The 22,616-nt window shown below is 42.3% G+C and overlaps 1 protein-coding gene across 3 annotated transcripts in view; it reads left to right on the forward strand.

The window, feature by feature from the left end:
• Nucleotides 1–22,616, forward strand: part of CCDC180 (coiled-coil domain containing 180) — a 492,398-nt gene that overhangs the window by 285,012 nt on the left and 184,770 nt on the right. For all 3 annotated transcript variants that reach the window (XM_078646144.1, XM_078646142.1, XM_078646143.1), the window contains exons 23-24: nucleotides 1,003–1,119; nucleotides 15,025–15,123. In XM_078646144.1, coding sequence (XP_078502270.1) covers nucleotides 1,003–1,119; nucleotides 15,025–15,123 — 216 coding nt within the window. The remainder of the gene's footprint in view (nucleotides 1–1,002; nucleotides 1,120–15,024; nucleotides 15,124–22,616) is intronic.

A 22,616-nucleotide genomic window follows, 5' to 3' on the forward strand; every position in this document is an offset into this window, starting at 1 on the left:
TAAATGCTGTGGGGGTGACTTTCCTCCAGGCTCTGCGAGGACTCACTCTACGTTGGGGCTGGCTTCCTCTACCCGCTCTACTAATGGTGAATTTAAGCGTAAAATGGTCGGTCCAGGTTAGTGGCCACGGGGACTTTATTGAAAAGCCTATGTTTGCAAAGAGAGACCTAGTGACTCCATGGTTGACAGCAAACATTTCTTATCTGCATTAGAGGGGTCATCTAGATGGTGATTAAAGTTCCCAACCACGAAAAAGAACTCGGATTGCAGGATGTACAGGGCCAGAGTCTCCAATAATGAGGTGCAGAACATTTTATTACTTTCTCCTGGTGGATGATATTCCCAGTTTCAGTCCATTCCCCGTTTAACTAATGAGCGGATGTTAACTCTTGGATTTCCCACTCCTGTGATATAAACATCATATACTCCGTGTCTTTGGAGCTACAGCTGATGATTTTCCAAAATAAGATTGAACATTGAAAATACGAGACACTTACTAAGTGACTTATCGGTTAAAGGTCTGCCCCCCCTTTCTCTTTTCTCTGTTCTGATGAGTCAAGTCCTCCCCAGAATGACCTCTCCTTTATCTTCTGTCCCCTTGCCTTGCGCTCTCCCTTTACTGCATGTGGGTTTCCTTCGGGCTTCCCTCCCATTTCTCCTTTTAAATGTTGTGCCACTTGTTGCAGTATTTCTGCCCTCATACTTTTTAGTGTGGAAAACTTTTTAAAATTCATTTTATTTTGCAATGCTTTTAAATATGTAAATCCAAAGGTTTCCAAGAATTATAGGTGACATATCTTGGATGTCTGTGTTTTTGCTCTGTCCTGTGGCGTGGGGCCTTTGTCGCTGTCTGTGGTGACTTGCTCACAGCACATTGTTTTTTCTGGTCCCATTGCTAGGACTGTCCTCCTTTGTGTTGGCATTCATGGCTCCTGGACTGCCTACGGCTTGCATCTTGCTTCATGACTAACTTAGTTGTGTCCTCTTTCCTTCCCGCCGCAGGCCAAGGGGGTTGTGCGAAAGTTTGAGGTCCGGTTTCAAAGTCTGACGACTGACATGGTTTTCCTGGAGAAGATTCAGCGGCTGCTTACCAACCTTCAAGTGAAGATCAAAGGAGAGGTGAGCTCCAAAGACCACAGCAGCTGAGAAGGTTGGTGGGGGAAACAGCCTTTACTTCGAAGTGTTTACTTCGCAGTACATTTTCCACGCACTTTTTTGTTCGTAAAGACTGTTGGCACGCAAGTCTTTACATTTCAAGACAAAACCATGCTTTTGAGGAGAATTCCGGGGTCTCCCCCCAAAAATATAACATGTTCAATTACTAACAAATGTGTAAACGACAAGTAGAATTAACAAATGTATTAAGAGTTAATGTATACATTTTTAACTGTAGGTGGCAGTGTTACACTGTGATATAATTTTTCAGAGGCAGTAAGCGTGGTAAAAGTATGCGTGGTAGTGGAATGCGCGGTGAAGGTGTTTGTAATGTGATGAATGCAAATGCGTCGAAGTGGTATGCGTTGTTAAATGTGCTATGTAAAGATGTGCAGGGTGAAGGAAGGCATAGTAATGTCATACTACCATATATAGAGAGGGGCGGGTCTTAAGTATTCCGCCGACGGAGCGACCTCATTGGCTCTGTTGACCAAATGCTTCCTCAAAGGGCCCAACGGAGTAAGGGGTCATCTGACACCATCCATCCAATTTACTGTGGTGGAGGCCTTTTGTCCTGTCATCGATAGGAAAAAAACATGACCCCAACACCCTCGGTGTGGGGGGCATTAGAAGTTTTTGCTTTATAAACAAACTCCCACTTTGGGAACTTAAATTATGAAAAACATAAACATGCCAAAGGTTTGGTGGATGGCCAGCAACACAAGTGGGTGGTAGTCCACCGAACATTTAGTACATTAAAAGAACAGCTAAATAGGAGGTTCTATTTTATGTAATATATACTGCATCTTGTCTAGTTTTCCAAACACACCCTACACTCCCAAAGCCAATACATGACTGGTGTCCTACACCTTGAACCAAATCATATCTCCTACTGCCCCCTTGAGTTCAAAACTGGAACGGTCCCGTCCACACAACCCAAACCTGTTTGATTTTCAGGATACAAGAATACTGCAGGCTTCAAAGTTAGACACGAAGGTCGCATAAGAAATAGGGAATTACTGTAGGAAATGGAAATACTCCAGTAAGGCCAAATGGGCTGTCCGGGCGCTAGCTGGAAGAGGCGCCATGAGCGTGCACTTTGGCTGTCTGAAACTGACGCCGTGAGCGTGAACATGAGCTGTTCGGGCGCTAGCTGGAAGAGGCGGCATGAGCGTGCACATCGGCGATCTAAAAGAGACACCGTGAGCATGCACATGGGCTGTCCGGGCGCCTTGAGTGTGCACATCCCTGTCCCCCTTCGGCCACCAAACCGACGACTATAGGACTCGCCAAGGCGTGCAGCGCATGCGCTGCGTCACTAAACGAGACCTAAAAACTAGAAACGAAGGAGCAGTCAGTGAAGAAGAATTTACCGGAGGAGGGTTGTGTGAAGGCGATGGTATGATCTGAAGGTTGCAGGGTGGTGAAGACAGCGGGGTGGTGAAACCTGAGGAGTTGTGAAGGCTGCAGTGCTATTAGGACTGCGGGCGGTGCAAGCTAAAGGGAAGTGAAGGCTGTGGGCAGATGAAGGATTCAGTACTATGAAGGATGAGGTGCAGTGAAGGCTGTGGGAAGGGCTTAAGGGAGGAGTAAGGAAGAGTTTAGGTAGGGATGGGGGAGGAACTTAGGCAGGGACATGCACCCACCCAAAGAGAACAACTATTATTATACGCAAACAGAACCTCTAAAGTTAAGACAGGCAAAAGGGACCCAAAACAGTCCTAAATTTTTATTGCTCAAGGGTGGAGTAAGTCCAGCACCACACGCTGCCAACCACTGGCACTACAACACCCTCCCAATGGAAATAATTGGGGTAGGGACTTAAAATAAGACACCATGGGGTAAATAATGTTAAATTAGATTACTCAAAATAGTTACCGAAATGAATATATATATATATATATATGCAAAAAAGAAGGAGAGAACTCTGGGTAGGTCTCAGTTTAGGTGGAAAGCAGCTCCTGTTAGAGCACTCTCAACACCAGCGACACTCTAGATCTGCTCACCTCAAATGTCTGTTTTTCTATCAAAGTTTTTAAGCATAGGATTAGACAGTGCTATCCATGCCGAGATAGAAAATGACAAAGTCTTTCGCCATTTAAACAGCAAAGTCTTTAAGCATAGGACTAGTACAATGCAGTCCTTGCCGAGCTGTCAAATAACAAAAGCCATTTATCACTCCAGGCACAATATTACAGCTTTGAATTGGTAAAATACCAACTCAAGCCAACCTGAAATGAATAAAAGCAACCCCTGACACAGTGTTTCGCTCTAATTAGAGCTCTTCAGAGAGGTATAGCTTTGTCCAGACACAAGGGAGCACCCAGTATTAAGTCAAAACAAAACCCTTTCAGGCATAGAGTGACGCATAAATTATGCAAAAAAGAAGGAGAGAACTCTGGGTAGGTCTCAGTTTAGGTGGAAAGCAGCTCCTGTTAGAGCACTCTCAACACCAGCGACACTCTAGATCTGCTCACCTCAAATGTCTGTTTTTCTATCAAAGTTTTTAAGCATAGGATTAGACAGTGCTATCCATGCCGAGATAGAAAATGACAAAGTCTTTCGCCATTTAAATAGCAAAGTCTTTAAGCATAGGACTAGTACAATGCAGTCCTTGCCGAGCTGTCAAATAACAAAAGCCATTTATCACTCCAGGCACAATATTACAGCTTTGAATTGGTAAAATACCAACTCAAGCCAACCTGAAATGAATAAAAGCAACCCCTGACACAGTGTTTCGCTCTAATTAGAGCTCTTCAGAGAGGTATAGCTTTGTCCAGACACAAGGGAGCACCCAGTATTAAGTCAAAACAAAACCCTTTCAGGCATAGAGTGACGCATAAATTATGCAAAAAAGAAGGAGAGAACTCTGGGTAGGTCTCAGTTTAGGTGGAAAGCAGCTCCTGTTAGAGCACTCTCAACACCAGCGACACTCTAGATCTGCTCACCTCAAATGTCTGTTTTTCTATCAAAGTTTTTAAGCATAGGATTAGACAGTGCTATCCATGCCGAGATAGAAAATGACAAAGTCTTTCGCCATTTAAACAGCAAAGTCTTTAAGCATAGGACTAGTACAATGCAGTCCTTGCCGAGCTGTCAAATAACAAAAGCCATTTATCACTCCAGGCACAATATTACAGCTTTGAATTGGTAAAATACCAACTCAAGCCAACCTGAAATGAATAAAAGCAACCCCTGACACAGTGTTTCGCTCTAATTAGAGCTCTTCAGAGAGGTATAGCTTTGTCCAGACACAAGGGAGCACCCAGTATTAAGTCAAAACAAAACCCTTTCAGGCATAGAGTAACGCATAAATTATGCAAAAAAGAAGGAGAGAACTCTGGGTAGGTCTCAGTTTAGGTGGAAAGCAGCTCCTGTTAGAGCACTCTCAACACCAGCGACACTCTAGATCTGCTCACCTCAAATGTCTGTTTTTCTATCAAAGTTTTTAAGCATAGGATTAGACAGTGCTATCCATGCCGAGATAGAAAATGACAAAGTCTTTCGCCATTTAAACAGCAAAGTCTTTAAGCATAGGACTAGTACAATGCAGTCCTTGCCGAGCTGTCAAATAACAAAAGCCATTTATCACTCCAGGCACAATATTACAGCTTTGAATTGGTAAAATACCAACTCAAGCCAACCTGAAATGAATAAAAGCAACCCCTGACACAGTGTTTCGCTCTAATTAGAGCTCTTCAGAGAGGTATAGCTTTGTCCAGACACAAGGGAGCACCCAGTATTAAGTCAAAACAAAACCCTTTCAGGCATAGAGTGACGCATAAATTATGCAAAAAAGAAGGAGAGAACTCTGGGTAGGTCTCAGTTTAGGTGGAAAACAGCTCCTGTTAGAGCACTCTCAACACCAGCGACACTCTAGATCTGCTCAACTCAAATGTCTGTTTTTCTATCAAAGTTTTTAAGCATAGGATTAGACAGTGCTATCCATGCCGAGATAGAAAATGACAAAGTCTTTCGCCATTTAAACAGCAAAGTCTTTAAGCATAGGACTAGTACAATGCAGTCCTTGCCGAGCTGTCAAATAACAAAAGCCATTTATCACTCCAGGCACAATATTACAGCTTTGAATTGGTAAAATACCAACTCAAGCCAACCTGAAATGAATAAAAGCAACCCCTGACACAGTGTTTCGCTCTAATTAGAGCTCTTCAGAGAGGTATAGCTTTGTCCAGACACAAGGGAGCACCTAGTATTAAGTCAAAACAAAACCCTTTCAGGCATAGAGTGACGCATAAATTATGCAAAAAAGAAGGAGAGAACTCTGGGTAGGTCTCAGTTTAGGTGGAAAGCAGCTCCTGTTAGAGCACTCTCAACACCAGCGACACTCTAGATCTGCTCACCTCAAATGTCTGTTTTTCTATCAAAGTTTTTAAGCATAGGATTAGACAGTGCTATCCATGCCGAGATAGAAAATGACAAAGTCTTTCGCCATTTAAACAGCAAAGTCTTTAAGCATAGGACTAGTACAATGCAGTCCTTGCCGAGCTGTCAAATAACAAAAGCCATTTATCACTCCAGGCACAATATCACAGCTTTGAATTGGTAAAATACCAACTCAAGCCAACCTGAAATGAATAAAAGCAACCCCTGACACAGTGTTTCGCTCTAATTAGAGCTCTTCAGAGAGGTATAGCTTTGTCCAGACACAAGGGAGCACCCAGTATTAAGTCAAAACCCTTTCAGGCATAGAGTGACGCATAAATTATGCAAAAAAGAAGGAGAGAACTCTGGGTAGGTCTCAGTTTAGGTGCTTAAAAACTTTGATAGAAAAACAGACATTTGAGGTGAGCAGATCTAGAGTGTCGCTGGTGTTGAGAGTGCTCTAACAGGAGCTGCTTTCCACCTAAACTGAGACCTACCCAGAGTTCTCTCCTTCTTTTTTGCATAATTTATGCGTCACTCTATGCCTGAAAGGGTTTTGTTTTGACTTAATACTGGGTGCTCCCTTGTGTCTGGACAAAGCTATACCTCTCTGAAGAGCTCTAATTAGAGCGAAACACTGTGTCAGGGGTTGCTTTTATTCATTTCAGGTTGGCTTGAGTTGGTATTTTACCAATTCAAAGCTGTAATATTGTGCCTGGAGTGATAAATGGCTTTTGTTATTTGACAGCTCGGCAAGGACTGCATTGTACTAGTCCTATGCTTAAAGACTTTGCTGTTTAAATGGCGAAAGACTTTGTCATTTTCTATCTCGGCATGGATAGCACTGTCTAATCCTATGCTTAAAAACCTTGATAGAAAAACAGACATTTGAGGTGAGCAGATCTAGAGTGTCGCTGGTGTTGAGAGTGCTCTAACAGGAGCTGCTTTCCACCTAAACTGAGACCTACCCAGAGTTCTCTCCTTCTTTTTTGCATAATTTATGCGTCACTCTATGCCTGAAAGGGTTTTGTTTTGACTTAATACTGGGTGCTCCCTTGTGTCTGGACAAAGCTATACCTCTCTGAAGAGCTCTAATTAGAGCGAAACACTGTGTCAGGGGTTGCTTTTATTCATTTCAGGTTGGCTTGAGTTGGTATTTTACCAATTCAAAGCTGTAATATTGTGCCTGGAGTGATAAATGGCTTTTGTTATTTGACAGCTCGGCAAGGACTGCATTGTACTAGTCCTATGCTTAAAGACTTTGCTGTTTAAATGGCGAAAGACTTTGTCATTTTCTATCTCGGCATGGATAGCACTGTCTAATCCTATGCTTAAAAACTTTGATAGAAAAACAGACATTTGAGGTGAGCAGATCTAGAGTGTCGCTGGTGTTGAGAGTGCTCTAACAGGAGCTGCTTTCCACCTAAACTGAGACCTACCCAGAGTTCTCTCCTTCTTTTTTGCATAATTTATGCGTCACTCTATGCCTGAAAGGGTTTTGTTTTGACTTAATACTGGGTGCTCCCTTGTGTCTGGACAAAGCTATACCTCTCTGAAGAGCTCTAATTAGAGCGAAACACTGTGTCAGGGGTTGCTTTTATTCATTTCAGGTTGGCTTGAGTTGGTATTTTACCAATTCAAAGCTGTAATATTGTGCCTGGAGTGATAAATGGCTTTTGTTATTTGACAGCTCGGCAAGGACTGCATTGTACTAGTCCTATGCTTAAAGACTTTGCTGTTTAAATGGCGAAAGACTTTGTCATTTTCTATCTCGGCATGGATAGCACTGTCTAATCCTATGCTTAAAAACTTTGATAGAAAAACAGACATTTGAGGTGAGCAGATCTAGAGTGTCGCTGGTGTTGAGAGTGCTCTAACAGGAGCTGCTTTCCACCTAAACTGAGACCTACCCAGAGTTCTCTCCTACTTTTTTGCATAATTTATGCGTCACTCTATGCCTGAAAGGGTTTTGTTTTGACTTAATACTGGGTGCTCCCTTGTGTCTGGACAAAGCTATACCTCTCTGAAGAGCTCTAATTAGAGCGAAACACTGTGTCAGGGGTTGCTTTTATTCATTTCAGGTTGGCTTGAGTTGGTATTTTACCAATTCAAAGCTGTAATATTGTGCCTGGAGTGATAAATGGCTTTTGTTATTTGACAGCTCGGCAAGGACTGCATTGTACTAGTCCTATGCTTAAAGACTTTGCTGTTTAAATGGCGAAAGACTTTGTCATTTTCTATCTCGGCATGGATAGCACTGTCTAATCCTATGCTTAAAAAATTTGATAGAAAAACAGACATTTGAGGTGAGCAGATCTAGAGTGTCGCTGGTGTTGAGAGTGCTCTAACAGGAGCTGCTTTCCACCTAAACTGAGACCTACCCAGAGTTCTCTCCTTCTTTTTTGCATAATTTATGCGTCACTCTATGCCTGAAAGGGTTTTGTTTTGACTTAATACTGGGTGCTCCGTTGTGTCTGGACAAAGCTATACCTCTCTGAAGAGCTCTAATTAGAGCGAAACACTGTGTCAGGGGTTGCTTTTATTCATTTCAGGTTGGCTTGAGTTGGTATTTTACCAATTCAAAGCTGTAATATTGTGCCTGGAGTGATAAATGGCTTTTGTTATTTGACAGCTCGGCAAGGACTGCATTGTACTAGTCCTATGCTTAAAGACTTTGCTGTTTAAATGGCGAAAGACTTTGTCATTTTCTATCTCGGCATGGATAGCACTGTCTAATCCTATGCTTAAAAACTTTGATAGAAAAACAGACATTTGAGGTGAGCAGATCTAGAGTGTCGCTGGTGTTGAGAGTGCTCTAACAGGAGCTGCTTTCCACCTAAACTGAGACCTACCCAGAGTTCTCTCCTTCTTTTTTGCATAATTTATGCGTCACTCTATGCCTGAAAGGGTTTTGTTTTGACTTAATACTGGGTGCTCCCTTGTGTCTGGACAAAGCTATACCTCTCTGAAGAGCTCTAATTAGAGCGAAACACTGTGTCAGGGGTTGCTTTTATTCATTTCAGGTTGGCTTGAGTTGGTATTTTACCAATTCAAAGCTGTAATATTGTGCCTGGAGTGATAAATGGCTTTTGTTATTTGACAGCTCGGCAAGGACTGCATTGTACTAGTCCTATGCTTAAAGACTTTGCTGTTTAAATGTCGAAAGACTTTGTCATTTTCTATCTCGGCATGGATAGCACTGTCTAATCCTATGCTTAAAAACTTTGATAGAAAAACAGACATTTGAGGTGAGCAGATCTAGAGTGTCGCTGGTGTTGAGAGTGCTCTAACAGGAGCTGCTTTCCACCTAAACTGAGACCTACCCAGAGTTCTCTCCTTCTTTTTTGCATAATTTATGCGTCACTCTATGCCTGAAAGGGTTTTGTTTTGACTTAATACTGGGTGCTCCCTTGTGTCTGGACAAAGCTATACCTCTCTGAAGAGCTCTGATTAGAGCGAAACACTGTGTCAGGGGTTGCTTTTATTCATTTCAGGTTGGCTTGAGTTGGTATTTTACCAATTCAAAGCTGTAATATTGTGCCTGGAGTGATAAATGGCTTTTGTTATTTGACAGCTCGGCAAGGACTGCATTGTACTAGTCCTATGCTTAAAGACTTTGCTGTTTAAATGGCGAAAGACTTTGTCATTTTCTATCTCGGCATGGATAGCACTGTCTAATCCTATGCTTAAAAACTTTGATAGAAAAACAGACATTTGAGGTGAGCAGATCTAGAGTGTCGCTGGTGTTGAGAGTGCTCTAACAGGAGCTGCTTTCCACCTAAACTGAGACCTACCCAGAGTTCTCTCCTTCTTTTTTGCATAATTTATGCGTCACTCTATGCCTGAAAGGGTTTTGTTTTGACTTAATACTGGGTGCTCCCTTGTGTCTGGACAAAGCTATACCTCTCTGAAGAGCTCTAATTAGAGCGAAACACTGTGTCAGGGGTTGCTTTTATTCATTTCAGGTTGGCTTGAGTTGGTATTTTACCAATTCAAAGCTGTAATATTGTGCCTGGAGTGATAAATGGCTTTTGTTATTTGACAGCTCGGCAAGGACTGCATTGTACTAGTCCTATGCTTAAAGACTTTGCTGTTTAAATGGCGAAAGACTTTGTCATTTTCTATCTCGGCATGGATAGCACTGTCTAATCCTATGCTTAAAAACTTTGATAGAAAAACAGACATTTGAGGTGAGCAGATCTAGAGTGTCGCTGGTGTTGAGAGTGCTCTAACAGGAGCTGCTTTCCACCTAAACTGAGACCTACCCAGAGTTCTCTCCTTCTTTTTTGCATAATTTATGCGTCACTCTATGCCTGAAAGGGTTTTGTTTTGACTTAATACTGGGTGCTCCCTTGTGTCTGGACAAAGCTATACCTCTCTGAAGAGCTCTAATTAGAGCGAAACACTGTGTCAGGGGTTGCTTTTATTCATTTCAGGTTGGCTTGAGTTGGTATTTTACCAATTCAAAGCTGTAATATTGTGCCTGGAGTGATAAATGGCTTTTGTTATTTGACAGCTCGGCAAGGACTGCATTGTACTAGTCCTATGCTTAAAGACTTTGCTGTTTAAATGGCGAAAGACTTTGTCATTTTCTATCTCGGCATGGATAGCACTGTCTAATCCTATGCTTAAAAACTTTGATAGAAAAACAGACATTTGAGGTGAGCAGATCTAGAGTGTCGCTGGTGTTGAGAGTGCTCTAACAGGAGCTGCTTTCCACCTAAACTGAGACCTACCCAGAGTTCTCTCCTTCTTTTTTGCATAATTTATGCGTCACTCTATGCCTGAAAGGGTTTTGTTTTGACTTAATACTGGGTGCTCCCTTGTGTCTGGACAAAGCTATACCTCTCTGAAGAGCTCTGATTAGAGCGAAACACTGTGTCAGGGGTTGCTTTTATTCATTTCAGGTTGGCTTGAGTTGGTATTTTACCAATTCAAAGCTGTAATATTGTGCCTGGAGTGATAAATGGCTTTTGTTATTTGACAGCTCGGCAAGGACTGCATTGTACTAGTCCTATGCTTAAAGACTTTGCTGTTTAAATGGCGAAAGACTTTGTCATTTTCTATCTCGGCATGGATAGCACTGTCTAATCCTATGCTTAAAAACTTTGATAGAAAAACAGACATTTGAGGTGAGCAGATCTAGAGTGTCGCTGGTGTTGAGAGTGCTCTAACAGGAGCTGCTTTCCACCTAAACTGAGACCTACCCAGAGTTCTCTCCTTCTTTTTTGCATAATTTATGCGTCACTCTATGCCTGAAAGGGTTTTGTTTTGACTTAATACTGGGTGCTCCCTTGTGTCTGGACAAAGCTATACCTCTCTGAAGAGCTCTAATTAGAGCGAAACACTGTGTCAGGGGTTGCTTTTATTCATTTCAGGTTGGCTTGAGTTGGTATTTTACCAATTCAAAGCTGTAATATTGTGCCTGGAGTGATAAATGGCTTTTGTTATTTGACAGCTCGGCAAGGACTGCATTGTACTAGTCCTATGCTTAAAGACTTTGCTGTTTAAATGGCGAAAGACTTTGTCATTTTCTATCTCGGCATGGATAGCACTGTCTAATCCTATGCTTAAAAACTTTGATAGAAAAACAGACATTTGAGGTGAGCAGATCTAGAGTGTCGCTGGTGTTGAGAGTGCTCTAACAGGAGCTGCTTTCCACCTAAACTGAGACCTACCCAGAGTTCTCTCCTTCTTTTTTGCATAATTTATGCGTCACTCTATGCCTGAAAGGGTTTTGTTTTGACTTAATACTGGGTGCTCCCTTGTGTCTGGACAAAGCTATACCTCTCTGAAGAGCTCTAATTAGAGCGAAACACTGTGTCAGGGGTTGCTTTTATTCATTTCAGGTTGGCTTGAGTTGGTATTTTACCAATTCAAAGCTGTAATATTGTACCTGGAGTGATAAATGGCTTTTGTTATTTGACAGCTCGGCAAGGACTGCATTGTACTAGTCCTATGCTTAAAGACGTTGCTGTTTAAATGGCGAAAGACTTTGTCATTTTCTATCTCGGCATGGATAGCACTGTCTAATCCTATGCTTAAAAACTTTGATAGAAAAACAGACATTTGAGGTGAGCAGATCTAGAGTGTCGCTGGTGTTGAGAGTGCTCTAACAGGAGCTGCTTTCCACCTAAACTGAGACCTACCCAGAGTTCTCTCCTTCTTTTTTGCATAATTTATGCGTCACTCTATGCCTGAAAGGGTTTTGTTTTGACTTAATACTGGGTGCTCCCTTGTGTCTGGACAAAGCTATACCTCTCTGAAGAGCTCTAATTAGAGCGAAACACTGTGTCAGGGGTTGCTTTTATTCATTTCAGGTTGGCTTGAGTTGGTATTTTACCAATTCAAAGCTGTAATATTGTGCCTGGAGTGATAAATGGCTTTTGTTATTTGACAGCTCGGCAAGGACTGCATTGTACTAGTCCTATACTTAAATACTTTGCTGTTTAAATGGCGAAAGACTTTGTCATTTTCTATCTCGGCATGGATAGCACTGTCTAATCCTATGCTTAAAAACTTTGATAGAAAAACAGACATTTGAGGTGAGCAGATCTAGAGTGTCGCTGGTGTTGAGAGTGCTCTAACAGGAGCTGCTTTCCACCTAAACTGGGACCTACCCAGAGTTCTCTCCTTCTTTTTTGCATAATTTATGCGTCACTCTATGCCTGAAAGGGTTTTGTTTTGATATATATATATATATATATATATATATATATATATATATATATATATATATATATATATATATATATATATATATATATATATATATATATATATATATATTCATATATATATATATATATAATTTAGTGTTAAAAAATATCTAAAATTAAAATGTATTTACTATTTTATTACAAAATAGTTTAACAACCCTTTTTTGTTTATAAATAATCTAACATTAAAGTATAATTAAATTACTTTAATTCTATCAATCACTTTTAATAAAGGTACATGCATAGTGAAAACAAATGAATTTTTTTATTGAATGTATTTGTCATTTATTTTTAGAAATATATTTTTTAATTAATGTGATATATTTAAATTAATTAGACATATGGCTCAAAATTGACCTAATAGTCCTGCAACATTTTTCAAACAAATACATAAGATTAGTGTGCATTACCATCTCACATAAAGTATTTGTAAACATTTTTCTTTAGTTAAATAAACCTTTTCACTTTTCACTAGACGTTAATGTAAGGAGACTCCACAAAGGGTGGAGATCTACTTTGGTTAACATAGGGAAAGTTTAAAATGTTTTCTAAACTCTAATAAATTAGTATAAGTATTTTCATGGTAAACATTAATGTAAATTAATTTTATGTTTATTTTATATGAAAAAAACGTGCTGCAGCAGTATTAACTTCATTTTTAATTAAGCCTTTATTTAGTGTAAATATAGGTAATAAAATGTAAATTATGTTAAGTTTAAATTTAAAAATACATTCTACCTAAACTAATAAGTTATGTTTTTATTATACATTCACAATTATTAAAAGTGATGTATAGAAGTAATTAAACATATCTAATTTATATTTTATTAGCAATTATTATTAGATTAATTTTTAAGTTAAAAATGGTAATTTAATGTTATAATTTAATAAGAAATGTCCACTCTTTTATATATTTTTCTTGACATTAAATTTTATCTATTTATATGTTTAACAATTTGAACAATTTTTATTTATTTTTACATTATTTCCTAAGGTTTTTTTAAAGTTCCTCCAGCCATTATTTTCTACGGGAGGGTGTTGCATTACCAGTGTTTAGTCATGTGTGGTGCTGGACTTACTGTTATTTTTTTACTGTGAGGATGCAAAGAGAGGTGCGGTTAACATGCAGAACCTGATGCTGAAATTTCATGTTTTGTAAAGTTCTGTTGTTGTGCCAATAGGCTGTTGTTGTTCCAACAGTAGTGTGGCTCACTGGTTAGAGGCGGCAGGCCCGAGAGCAGAAGTCAGCCTGGGACCAGGGTTCAATTCCCGACGCGGCAGGGTCATGGACCTTGGTCAGCGGACTCGATAATTCTCGCTTCGGTGCTTACTCTAATCAGGGGTTCCACTCGGCAACTCTGGGCATTAGCTTGCCTAATCTCCACAACGGCCCCACCAATTCCGGGGATGCCTGGCTCCACCTTGGGGACCCCCAGCAAGGGACCATCCCACAGGGAAAGCCAGGACGGGTTCCCCAGAGTTATACAGCGCCGGGACGCCACTTTGCTGGGGCAGCTGTGCGCTTTACAAGTATACTACATTTACATGTAAAGAGAGATTATATGGATTTGGAATGTGACTGTATAAATAGAATGGACTTAAACATTTATTGAATATTGCCCTTTTAAAGACATTGTTCATTGGCCTTGATGAAGCAACTGGAAAAATTATGAAATTCATCAAACATGTGTTTGCCGCTTGTCGCCTTTAAAGAATAAACAGATTATGAATTTTCATTACCAGAACTAGTCACTCGTTCATTAAAACATTAGATGATACGGAGAAAACCACAAAAAAACTACTATCGTCATAAACACATTTTTTGCCACCAGAGCTTGAATACTATCCTTTGTTTTTGTTGGGCAGGAACAACTTACACTTGTAAATTTGGCTCCACCCTCTTTTGCAGGGGGTGGACTCATGGAAAACGTCACTTTTTAGTTAGTTTACACTTGGACTTTGTGAAGAGCCAAATGTAGTAAAGTTACTCAAAAGTGTAAGAGTAAATTACACATCTAAATTACTCAAGTGTAATTTACCTGCCTGAATAGCTCGAAGTTGTCTTTCAAGACCCCCTCAGTCGGGCGATGAGGAAGCGTGGTGGAGGCGTAAACTCCGTACATAGGTTTATGAATAGCATTTTGGAGTTAGTAGTACTATTGTAGTTCTGCAAAACGTACTACAAATTGCATTTTGTAATCAACCCTGTGCCTGCAAGAGGTGTGCTTGCAACAATGATTTCTCCCACCTGTCAGGCCCCTTGTGTCTGCACCACACAAGGGTCACAGGCAGGCAAAGGAGAGCATTTTGAGACACCTGTGGCAGATGTTCTACTCTTGTGCCTGTTTACAGTTTAAATATGTGGCAGTGCCATGTAAATACAATGTATGCTAGAAGATAAATAGTAAATAACACATGCCAGGAGACAGTCCTGATTCTTGGTGTTATGATCTGGTGGCATTTCCGGTGGAGCCAATCCGAACACCTCTCACAGGAAGCCTGGCCCTGCTACGGCTCATAGTACACAAAAGAGCAGAACCAGAGCAGAACCAGATTGGTTTGAGCCGTGAGCTATCATTGGCTCGCCCACCACTCCCCCGGGCCAGCCACACTGGAGTTTTAATACTGAGAATATTGTGTGACATCATTACTGTTCCACCACCAACCTGAACACACCCCCGTAAAGAGGCCTTTTAAAGGGCGGCTTTGACTTGTGCCTTTCATTGGTGAATTTAATTCTAATTTTGTATTTTATTCTTGAGTCTAGGTGGCAAAAAGCAATTTGCAGACCGAAAACCTCCAGGCCAGTTTGGACGCCCTCAGTAAGAAGATTGATGCCTGTGCACACCCCAACTTGGACAAAGAGGTAAGTTCTATGCCATGGGTTTAAATGCCGTCCAGTACCCTGTACCTAGAGAATCGTGTTAGCCTACCAAGTGGTGCCATAGCCCCTTGCCCCCTTTTACTAACACATGAACGGTGGCAATAGAAGCTTCTCTAAAAATGGAAGGTTTATCATTCACCCCTTCAGTGGCAAAATTACCACATTCATTGATGGATTGTTCACACAATATTGCTACAATAAAGGTGTAGGATCTCTTACCCTGTACACCAGGGGGCACTAAACAAAGGCGCAGATCTGGAGTGGAGCATCTACCGCATCGTTTGTCTCATGGTGACAAGGGTGGCTACCTTTAAATAAGATGCATTAATAGTGTCACAGACATGATGGGAACATCTCCCAGCTTGCTATGAGGCTAGATTTGTGAGCACAGAAATTGCAGCAGTGTTTAGTGGTAGAAACTCCATTTTCCAACACAGCAGTTGGGGTACATTTGAAGAATCCTCATTTGTTGAAAGAAGTTCCACCATTTAAGGGATGATTGCTGCATTTTCTTCTGGAGCTTTTCCCCTCTTCCATTTGGCTCCTTCTTTGGCAGATACACCATAATCTGCTTGTGATGGATATATTCTACTATTTCAAGGTCTGCTTCAACTACCCACCACGACTTCTCAGCCACAATATCAACTACTACTACATCTCAGCCACGATATCAACTACTACTACATCTCAGCCACGATATCAACTACTTCTACATCTTAGCCACAATATCAACTACCTCTACTTTGATAAATGTTTAATAAAAATTGCCACTATTTTGACCTCACTTCAAAAACGAACCCTTCCCACCGCCCCCTTGTAATCAGATGTTAAGCACAGGCTACATCCCTACTAATTGGAATCTAGTTTCTATCCTCCCTCTTCTGAAGTCTAATATTGACGCCGCGGACACCAGCAACTATCGTCCTATTTCACATCTCTCTTTCCCTGCAAAAATTGTTGAAATCGCCATCAACTCAGAATTGACATACTTTATTGAGAATCATGGTCATTTTCATCCCACTCAATTTGGCTTCAGAAGTCATCACAGCACAAGAGTAAATTAGACAAACTTTTGACGCAGGAGGCAGTGCTGCCCTGGTCCTTTTAGACCTCTCGCAAGCCTTCGAAACAGCAAACCACAATATCCTCCTAGGTCATCTTGTCTCCATCGGTATCAGGGGCTAAGCACTTACTCTTTTTAAATGTTTTCTCACTCACCAAGAACAGTTTGTCGCTCTTGAAGATTTCAATTCACCTCCCTTTACTTTACCCTGTGGCTTTCCACATGGCTCTTCATTGAGCCCTACCCTATATATCTATGTTACTCCACTAGCCGAACTGATCAGGTCCGTTGGGTTCTCGATGGTATCTTACGCTGATGACACCCAAATTGTGATATCATTTGCTAGAGATCCAGCAGACGCAGCCATCTACTTTCACAACTGCTGGCTCCAGGTTGGAAAATGGATGTCTCATAACTGTCTGAAGCTTAACTCCAGTAAAACGGAGGTCCTGCTCTTCGGAAGTAACACTTCCTTTTGATCCCCAATGTGGTGGCTTTAGGAGCGTGGCTCTCTTCCTACCTCAATTACGAATTTCAAAAACTTTGGGGTAGTTTTTGACAGAAAATTTTCTTTTAACATGTTAATCTCATTACCTCAACTTCCTTCTATACTATGAAGCTTCTTAGGAAAATCTTTCCCTTATCATACCGAACATGCAAAAAACTGTGATCTCAGCTCTCATCTTATCTAAAATTGACTACTGTAACACCGTATTTGTTAATATTCAGCAAGGATGTCTCAACAAAATTCAGATTCTACACACTGCCGCTGCCCACCTGCTCTTAGGCATTCCCAAACATAAGTCTGTTCCTCTGCAATATCTATCTTCATTGTTTTCCTGTCAAGAAGCGCAAAGATTTTAAGACCCTTTGCATTGCCTTCAGGGGCACTCCATGGCATAAGCACGACTACCTCAGGCAAAGCTTCCATCGGTATACTCATTCCAGACCACTAAGACCTGCTATGGCCTTCAATCTTGAAGTCATAAAATGTAAACATTTCTTCTGGAGCTGAAGGAGCTTAGTTGCTGGCACAACCATACTATGGATCACCCTCTCCCTTGAATTAGAAAGAAATAATCAGACCTGTAAACCTTCAGAAAAACCCTTAAAATGTGGCTCTTTAATCAATAGTTTATCATGTATTCTTTCTAGTTTCCAGTAGGCTACCTTTTTCTGAGTCTAGTGCTTAAAACACTCCTGGGTATTAGAGCGCTTTATACATTTTCATTTCATTTAATTAATTTCATTTCAAGGGCTTATCAACTTTCTAATGTCTGTTCTTGTTGAGAGACACCTTCAGTGAAGGGGTCACCAAATGTGTAATCTTTGTTCTTATTGCGAAGTACCTCAAGTGAAGGGCTCATAAGCTGTCTCACCCAACTCTTCGTGAGACGTACCTCCAGTGAAGGTCCCATTAATTGTCTAACCAGAGTTCTTGTTGCAAAGTACCACATTGGCTGTCTGTTGGCAGCTCTTTCCAAACAGTACCTCCAATGTAGCTCTGTTGGATATGAGCTTTTCTAGAAGAGTACTGCCAGTACAGGGTTCATCATCTGTCGGATCTCGCCTCTTATTGTTGCATTCCTCCAGTCTAGGGTTCATGAGCTGGTGGATCTCAGTTCTTGTTGAGGAATACCTCCAGTGTAGGGCTCATCAGCTGTCTAGTCTCTGATTTTATTGTCAAGTACCTCCAGTGATGGGCTTATCAGCTGTTTGGTCATTGCTTTTGTTGTAGAGTACCTCCAGTGAACGCTTTATCAGCTGTCTGGCCACAGTTCTTGTTGGTTAGTACCTCTTGTGAAGGACTCATCAGCGGTCTGACTGCAGCTGTAATAGAGGAATACCTGCAGTGAAGGGCTCATCAACTGTCTAATCTCAGTTCTTGTCAAGAGGTACCTGCAATGAAGGGCCCGTCAGCTGTGCAATCTTAGTTCTGGTTGAGAAGCACCTCAAGTGAAGGTTGCATAATCTGTCCGACCCCGGCTCAGCAGTGCAATCTTAATGTTTGCTGAAAAGCACCTCCAGTAAAGGGACCATTGGTTGTCTCAAGCAGTTCATTTCGAGGAGTACCTCCAATGCAGGACTGTTGGATAGGAGCTACTCTAGACGTGCACTGCCAGTAGATGTTTCATCATCTGTCAGCTTTTTTTGAGGCGTCCCAACATTGTACGATTCATCAGCCGTTCGATCTCAGGTCTTGTTGAGGAATTCCATCAGTGTACGATTCATCAGCTGTTCGATCTCAGGTCTTGTTGAGGAATCCCATCAGTGTACGATTCATTAGCTGTTGGGTCTCAGGTCTTGTTGAGGAGTCACTCTAGTGTAAGGCTCATCAGCTGTTGGATCTCAGGTCTTGTTGAGGAGTCCCTCTAGTGTAAGGCTCATCAGCTGTTGGGTCTCCGGTCTTGTTGAGGAATCCCCCTAGTGTAAGGCTCATCAGCTGTTGGGTCTCCGGTCTTGTTGATGAGTCACTCTAGTGTAAGGCTCATCAGCTGTTTGATCTCAGGTCTTGTTGAGGAGTCCCTCTAGTGTAAGGCTCATCAGCTGTTGGGTCTCCCGTCTTGTTGAGGAGTCCCTCTAGTGTAAGGCTCATCAGCTGTTGGGTCTCCTGTCTTGTTGAGGAGTCCCTCTACTGTAAGTCTCATCAGCTGTTGGGCCTACGGTCTTGTTGAGGAGTCACTCTAGTGTAAGGCTCATCAGCTATTGGGTCTCAGGTCTAGTTGAGGGGCAGTTTAGGCAGTTGGTGGAAGTTTGTACCCCTTCATTCTGAAATAACTGAAAAGGTGTTATCCTTATTTTTTAGTGTCTTTACTTATTTTCATCTTTACGCCTTGTCACGGTGAACAATGCACAGAGAAACAGCCAACATGTGTTTCCCCCTGTGGCCAGCAGGCTGAGGGCTTTTTCAAGGCAAAGGTATTTAAATAGAGTTCATGAAAACTATCAGAAAGGTTTAAGCGATGTGATCTCTGCGGTCCTTGAGAATGGAGTAAGTGTTGAGGGGCACCTCTAGTGTAAGGCTCATCAGCTGTTGGATCTCAGGTCTTGTAGAGGAGTCCCTCTAGTGTAAGGCTCACCAGCTGTTGGATCTCAGGTCTTGTTGAGGAGTCCCTCTAGTGTAAGGCTCATCAGCTGTTAGGTCTCCGGTCTTGTTGAGGAATCCCCCTAGTGTAAGGCTCATCAGCTGTTGGGTCTCCGGTCTTGTTGATGAAGGCTCATCAGCTGTTTGATCTCAGGTCTTGTTGAGGAGTCCCTCTAGTGTAAGGCTCATCAGCTGTTGGGTCTCCCGTCTTGAGGAGTCCCTCTAGTGTAAGGCTCATCAGCTGTTGGGTCTCCTGTCTTGTTGAGGAGTCCCTCTACTGTAAGTCTCATCAGCTGTTGGGTCTACAGTCTTGTTGAGGAGTCACTCTAGTGTAAGGCTCATCAGCTATTGGGTCTCAGGTCTAGTTGAGGGGCAGTTTAGGCAGTTGGTGGAAGTTTGTATCCCTTCATTCTGAAATAATTGAAAAGGTGTTATCCTTATTTTTTAGTGTCTTTACTTATTTTCATCTTTACGCCTTGTCACGGTGAACAATGCACAGAGAAACAGCCAACATGTGTTTCCCCCTGTGGCCAGCAGGCCGAGGGCTTTTTCAAGGCAAAGTTATTTAAATAGAGGTCATATAAACTATCAGAAAGGTTTAAGCGATGAGGTCTCTGCGGTCCTTGAGAATGGAGTAAGTGTTGAGGGGCACCTCTAGTGTAAGGCTCATCAGCTGTTGGATCTCAGGTCTTGTAGAGGAGTCCCTCTAGTGTAAGGCTCACCAGCTGTTGGATCTCAGGTCTTGTTGAGGAGTCCCTCTAGTGTTAGGCTCATCAGTTGCTGGATCTCAGGTCTTGTTGAGGAGTCCCTCTAGTGTAAGGCTCATCGGCTGTTTGATCACAGCGTTTGTTGAGTAGTCCCTGTAGTGTAAGGCTCATCAGCTGCTGGATCTCAGGTCTTGTTGAGGAGTCCCTCTAGTGTAAGGCTCAACAATTGTTTGATCATAGCTGTTGTTGAGGAGTCCCTCCAGTGTAAGGCTCATCGGCTGTTGGACTCCTGTCTTGTTGAGGAGTCCCTCTAGTTTAAGGCTCATCAGCTGTTGGGTCTCCTGTCTTGTTGAGGAGTCCCTCTAGTGTAAGGCTCATCAGCTATTGGGTCTCAGGTATGGTTGAGGAGTCACTCTAGTGTAAGGCTCATCAGCTGTTGGATCTCAGGTCTTGTTGAGTCCCTCTAGTGTAAGGCTCATCAGCTGTTGGATCTCAGGTCTTGTTGAGTCCCTCTAGTGTAAGGCTCATCAGATGCTGGATCTCAGGTCTTGTTGAGGAGTCCCTCTAGTGCAAGGCTCATCAATTGTTTGATCATAGCTGTTGTTGAGGAGTCCCTCTAGTGTAAGGCTCATCGGCTGTTGGATCTCAGGTCTTGTTGAGGAGTCCCTTTAGTGTAAGGCCATCAATTGATTGATCACAGCTGTTGTTGAGGAGTCCCTCTAGTGTAAGGCTCGTCGGCTGGTGGTTCTCAGGTCTTGTTGAGGAGTCCCTATAGTGAAAGGCACATCAGCTGTTGGATCTCAGGTCTTGTTGAGGATCCCCTCTAGTGTAAGGCTCATCAATTGTTTGATCACAGCGGTTGTTGAGTAGTCCCTCTAGTGTAAGGCTCATCAGCTGTTGGATCTCAGGTCTTGTTGAGGAGTCCCTCTAATGTAAGGCTCACCAGCTGTTGGTTCCCGGGTCTTGTTGAGGAATCCCATCAGTGTACGATTCATCAGCTGTTGGGTCTCGGGTCTTTTTGAGGAGTCCCACTAGTGTAAGACTCATCAGCTGTTTGATCACAGCTGTTGTTGAGGAGTCTTCAAATGAGGAGCTTTTCATCTGTATTACACCAGTTCTTGTTGAGGAATCCCATCAGTCTACTATTCATCAGCTGTTGGGTGTCAGGTCTTGTTGAGGGATCCCTCTAGGGTTGGGTCAGCTGCTTTTGGACTTCAGCTCTTGTTGAGGAATCCCATCAGTCTACAATTCATCAGCTGTTGGGTGTTGGGTCTTGTTGAGGGGTCCCTCTAGGTTTGCGTCATCAGCTGTTGGGTCTCAAGTCTTGTTGAGGACTCACTCTAGTGTAAGGCTCATCAGCTGTTTTGTGTCGGGTCTTGTTGAGGAGTCCCTCTAGGGTTGGGTCACCAGCTGTTGGGCCTCAGCTCTTGTTGAGGAGTCCTTCTAGTGTAAGACTCATCAGCTGTCTGACCCAAGTTCTTTTTAAGGGGCCCCTTCAGTGAGTTGTTCATCAGCTGTCTGATACCTGCTCTTGTCGGAGAGTGTCTCCAATGAAGGGCTCATCGGTTGTTGGATATGAGCTACTATAGAAGATTGAAGCCATTAGATAGTTCGTCAGCTGTTGAAGAGTACCTTCAGTGAAAGACTCATCAGCTGTCTGATCTCAGCTCTTGTTGAGGAATACCTCCAGTGTAGGTGTTTTCAGCTGTCGTACCCCACTTCTTGTCGAGAGTATCCCCAGAGAAGGGCTCATCAGTTGTCTGATTGGAGCTGTTGTTAAGGAGTACCACCAGTGAAGGGCTCATCAGCTGTCTGATCACAGCTCTTGTTGAGGAGCCCCTCCGTCGTAAGGTTCATCCGCAGTTAGATCTCACTTTTGTTTTAGGAATATCTCCAGTGAAGGCTTCATCTGGTGTCTGAACCTAGCTCGGGTTGAGGAGCGCCTCCATTCTGATGTTCATCAGCTGTTGGATCTGAGGTCTTATTGATGGGCACCTCTCTTGAAGGGCTCATCAGATTTCTGGCTCCATCTCATGTTGATGAGTCCGTCCAGTGAAGGGCTCATTGGTTGCCAGATCCCAGCTCTTGTTCAGGAATACCTCTATTTATGGGTTCGACAGCTCTTGGCTCTGAAGCTCAGGCTTTATTGTGGAAAGGGACGAGACCAGAAGCAGCTTAAGCCACTAAAGCATGTCCTCCGGAGCCAGTGGGGGTCAGCAGATCCGAGGCAGCTATGGGTTTAAAACCCTATAATCTCACCGAAGCAGGATTCCTGTACCAACATCCACTCCTTAATGTATCCAGGGTTTCTCTAAGCAGGTAAAGATTTGCCTTTTGTATATACTCTATGTGTTTACTCACTATACAGATCTATTTAACAAATGTACATAGAACATAACTAGCTTGCAAGACAGTTCAGTGTTTTTTCTAGATTACAGAAGTTGGTGCAAGTTCCTACTAATTGTTCTACATTATCTCCTTTAAGAAGCAAATAAAGTATTGCTAAGCTCTATGTTGTTTGTATGTAGATCCATATGGTTTATATCACTGCTTACTTTGTAAAAAATAAGTTCCAGGGCCCACGTCAGCAGGCCTCTGCAGCTTGTACCACCCATTGCCC

The sequence above is a fragment of the Lissotriton helveticus genome, chromosome 5_1, assembly GCF_964261635.1.
Source record: "Lissotriton helveticus chromosome 5_1, aLisHel1.1, whole genome shotgun sequence".
NCBI lineage: Eukaryota > Metazoa > Chordata > Amphibia > Caudata > Salamandridae > Lissotriton > Lissotriton helveticus.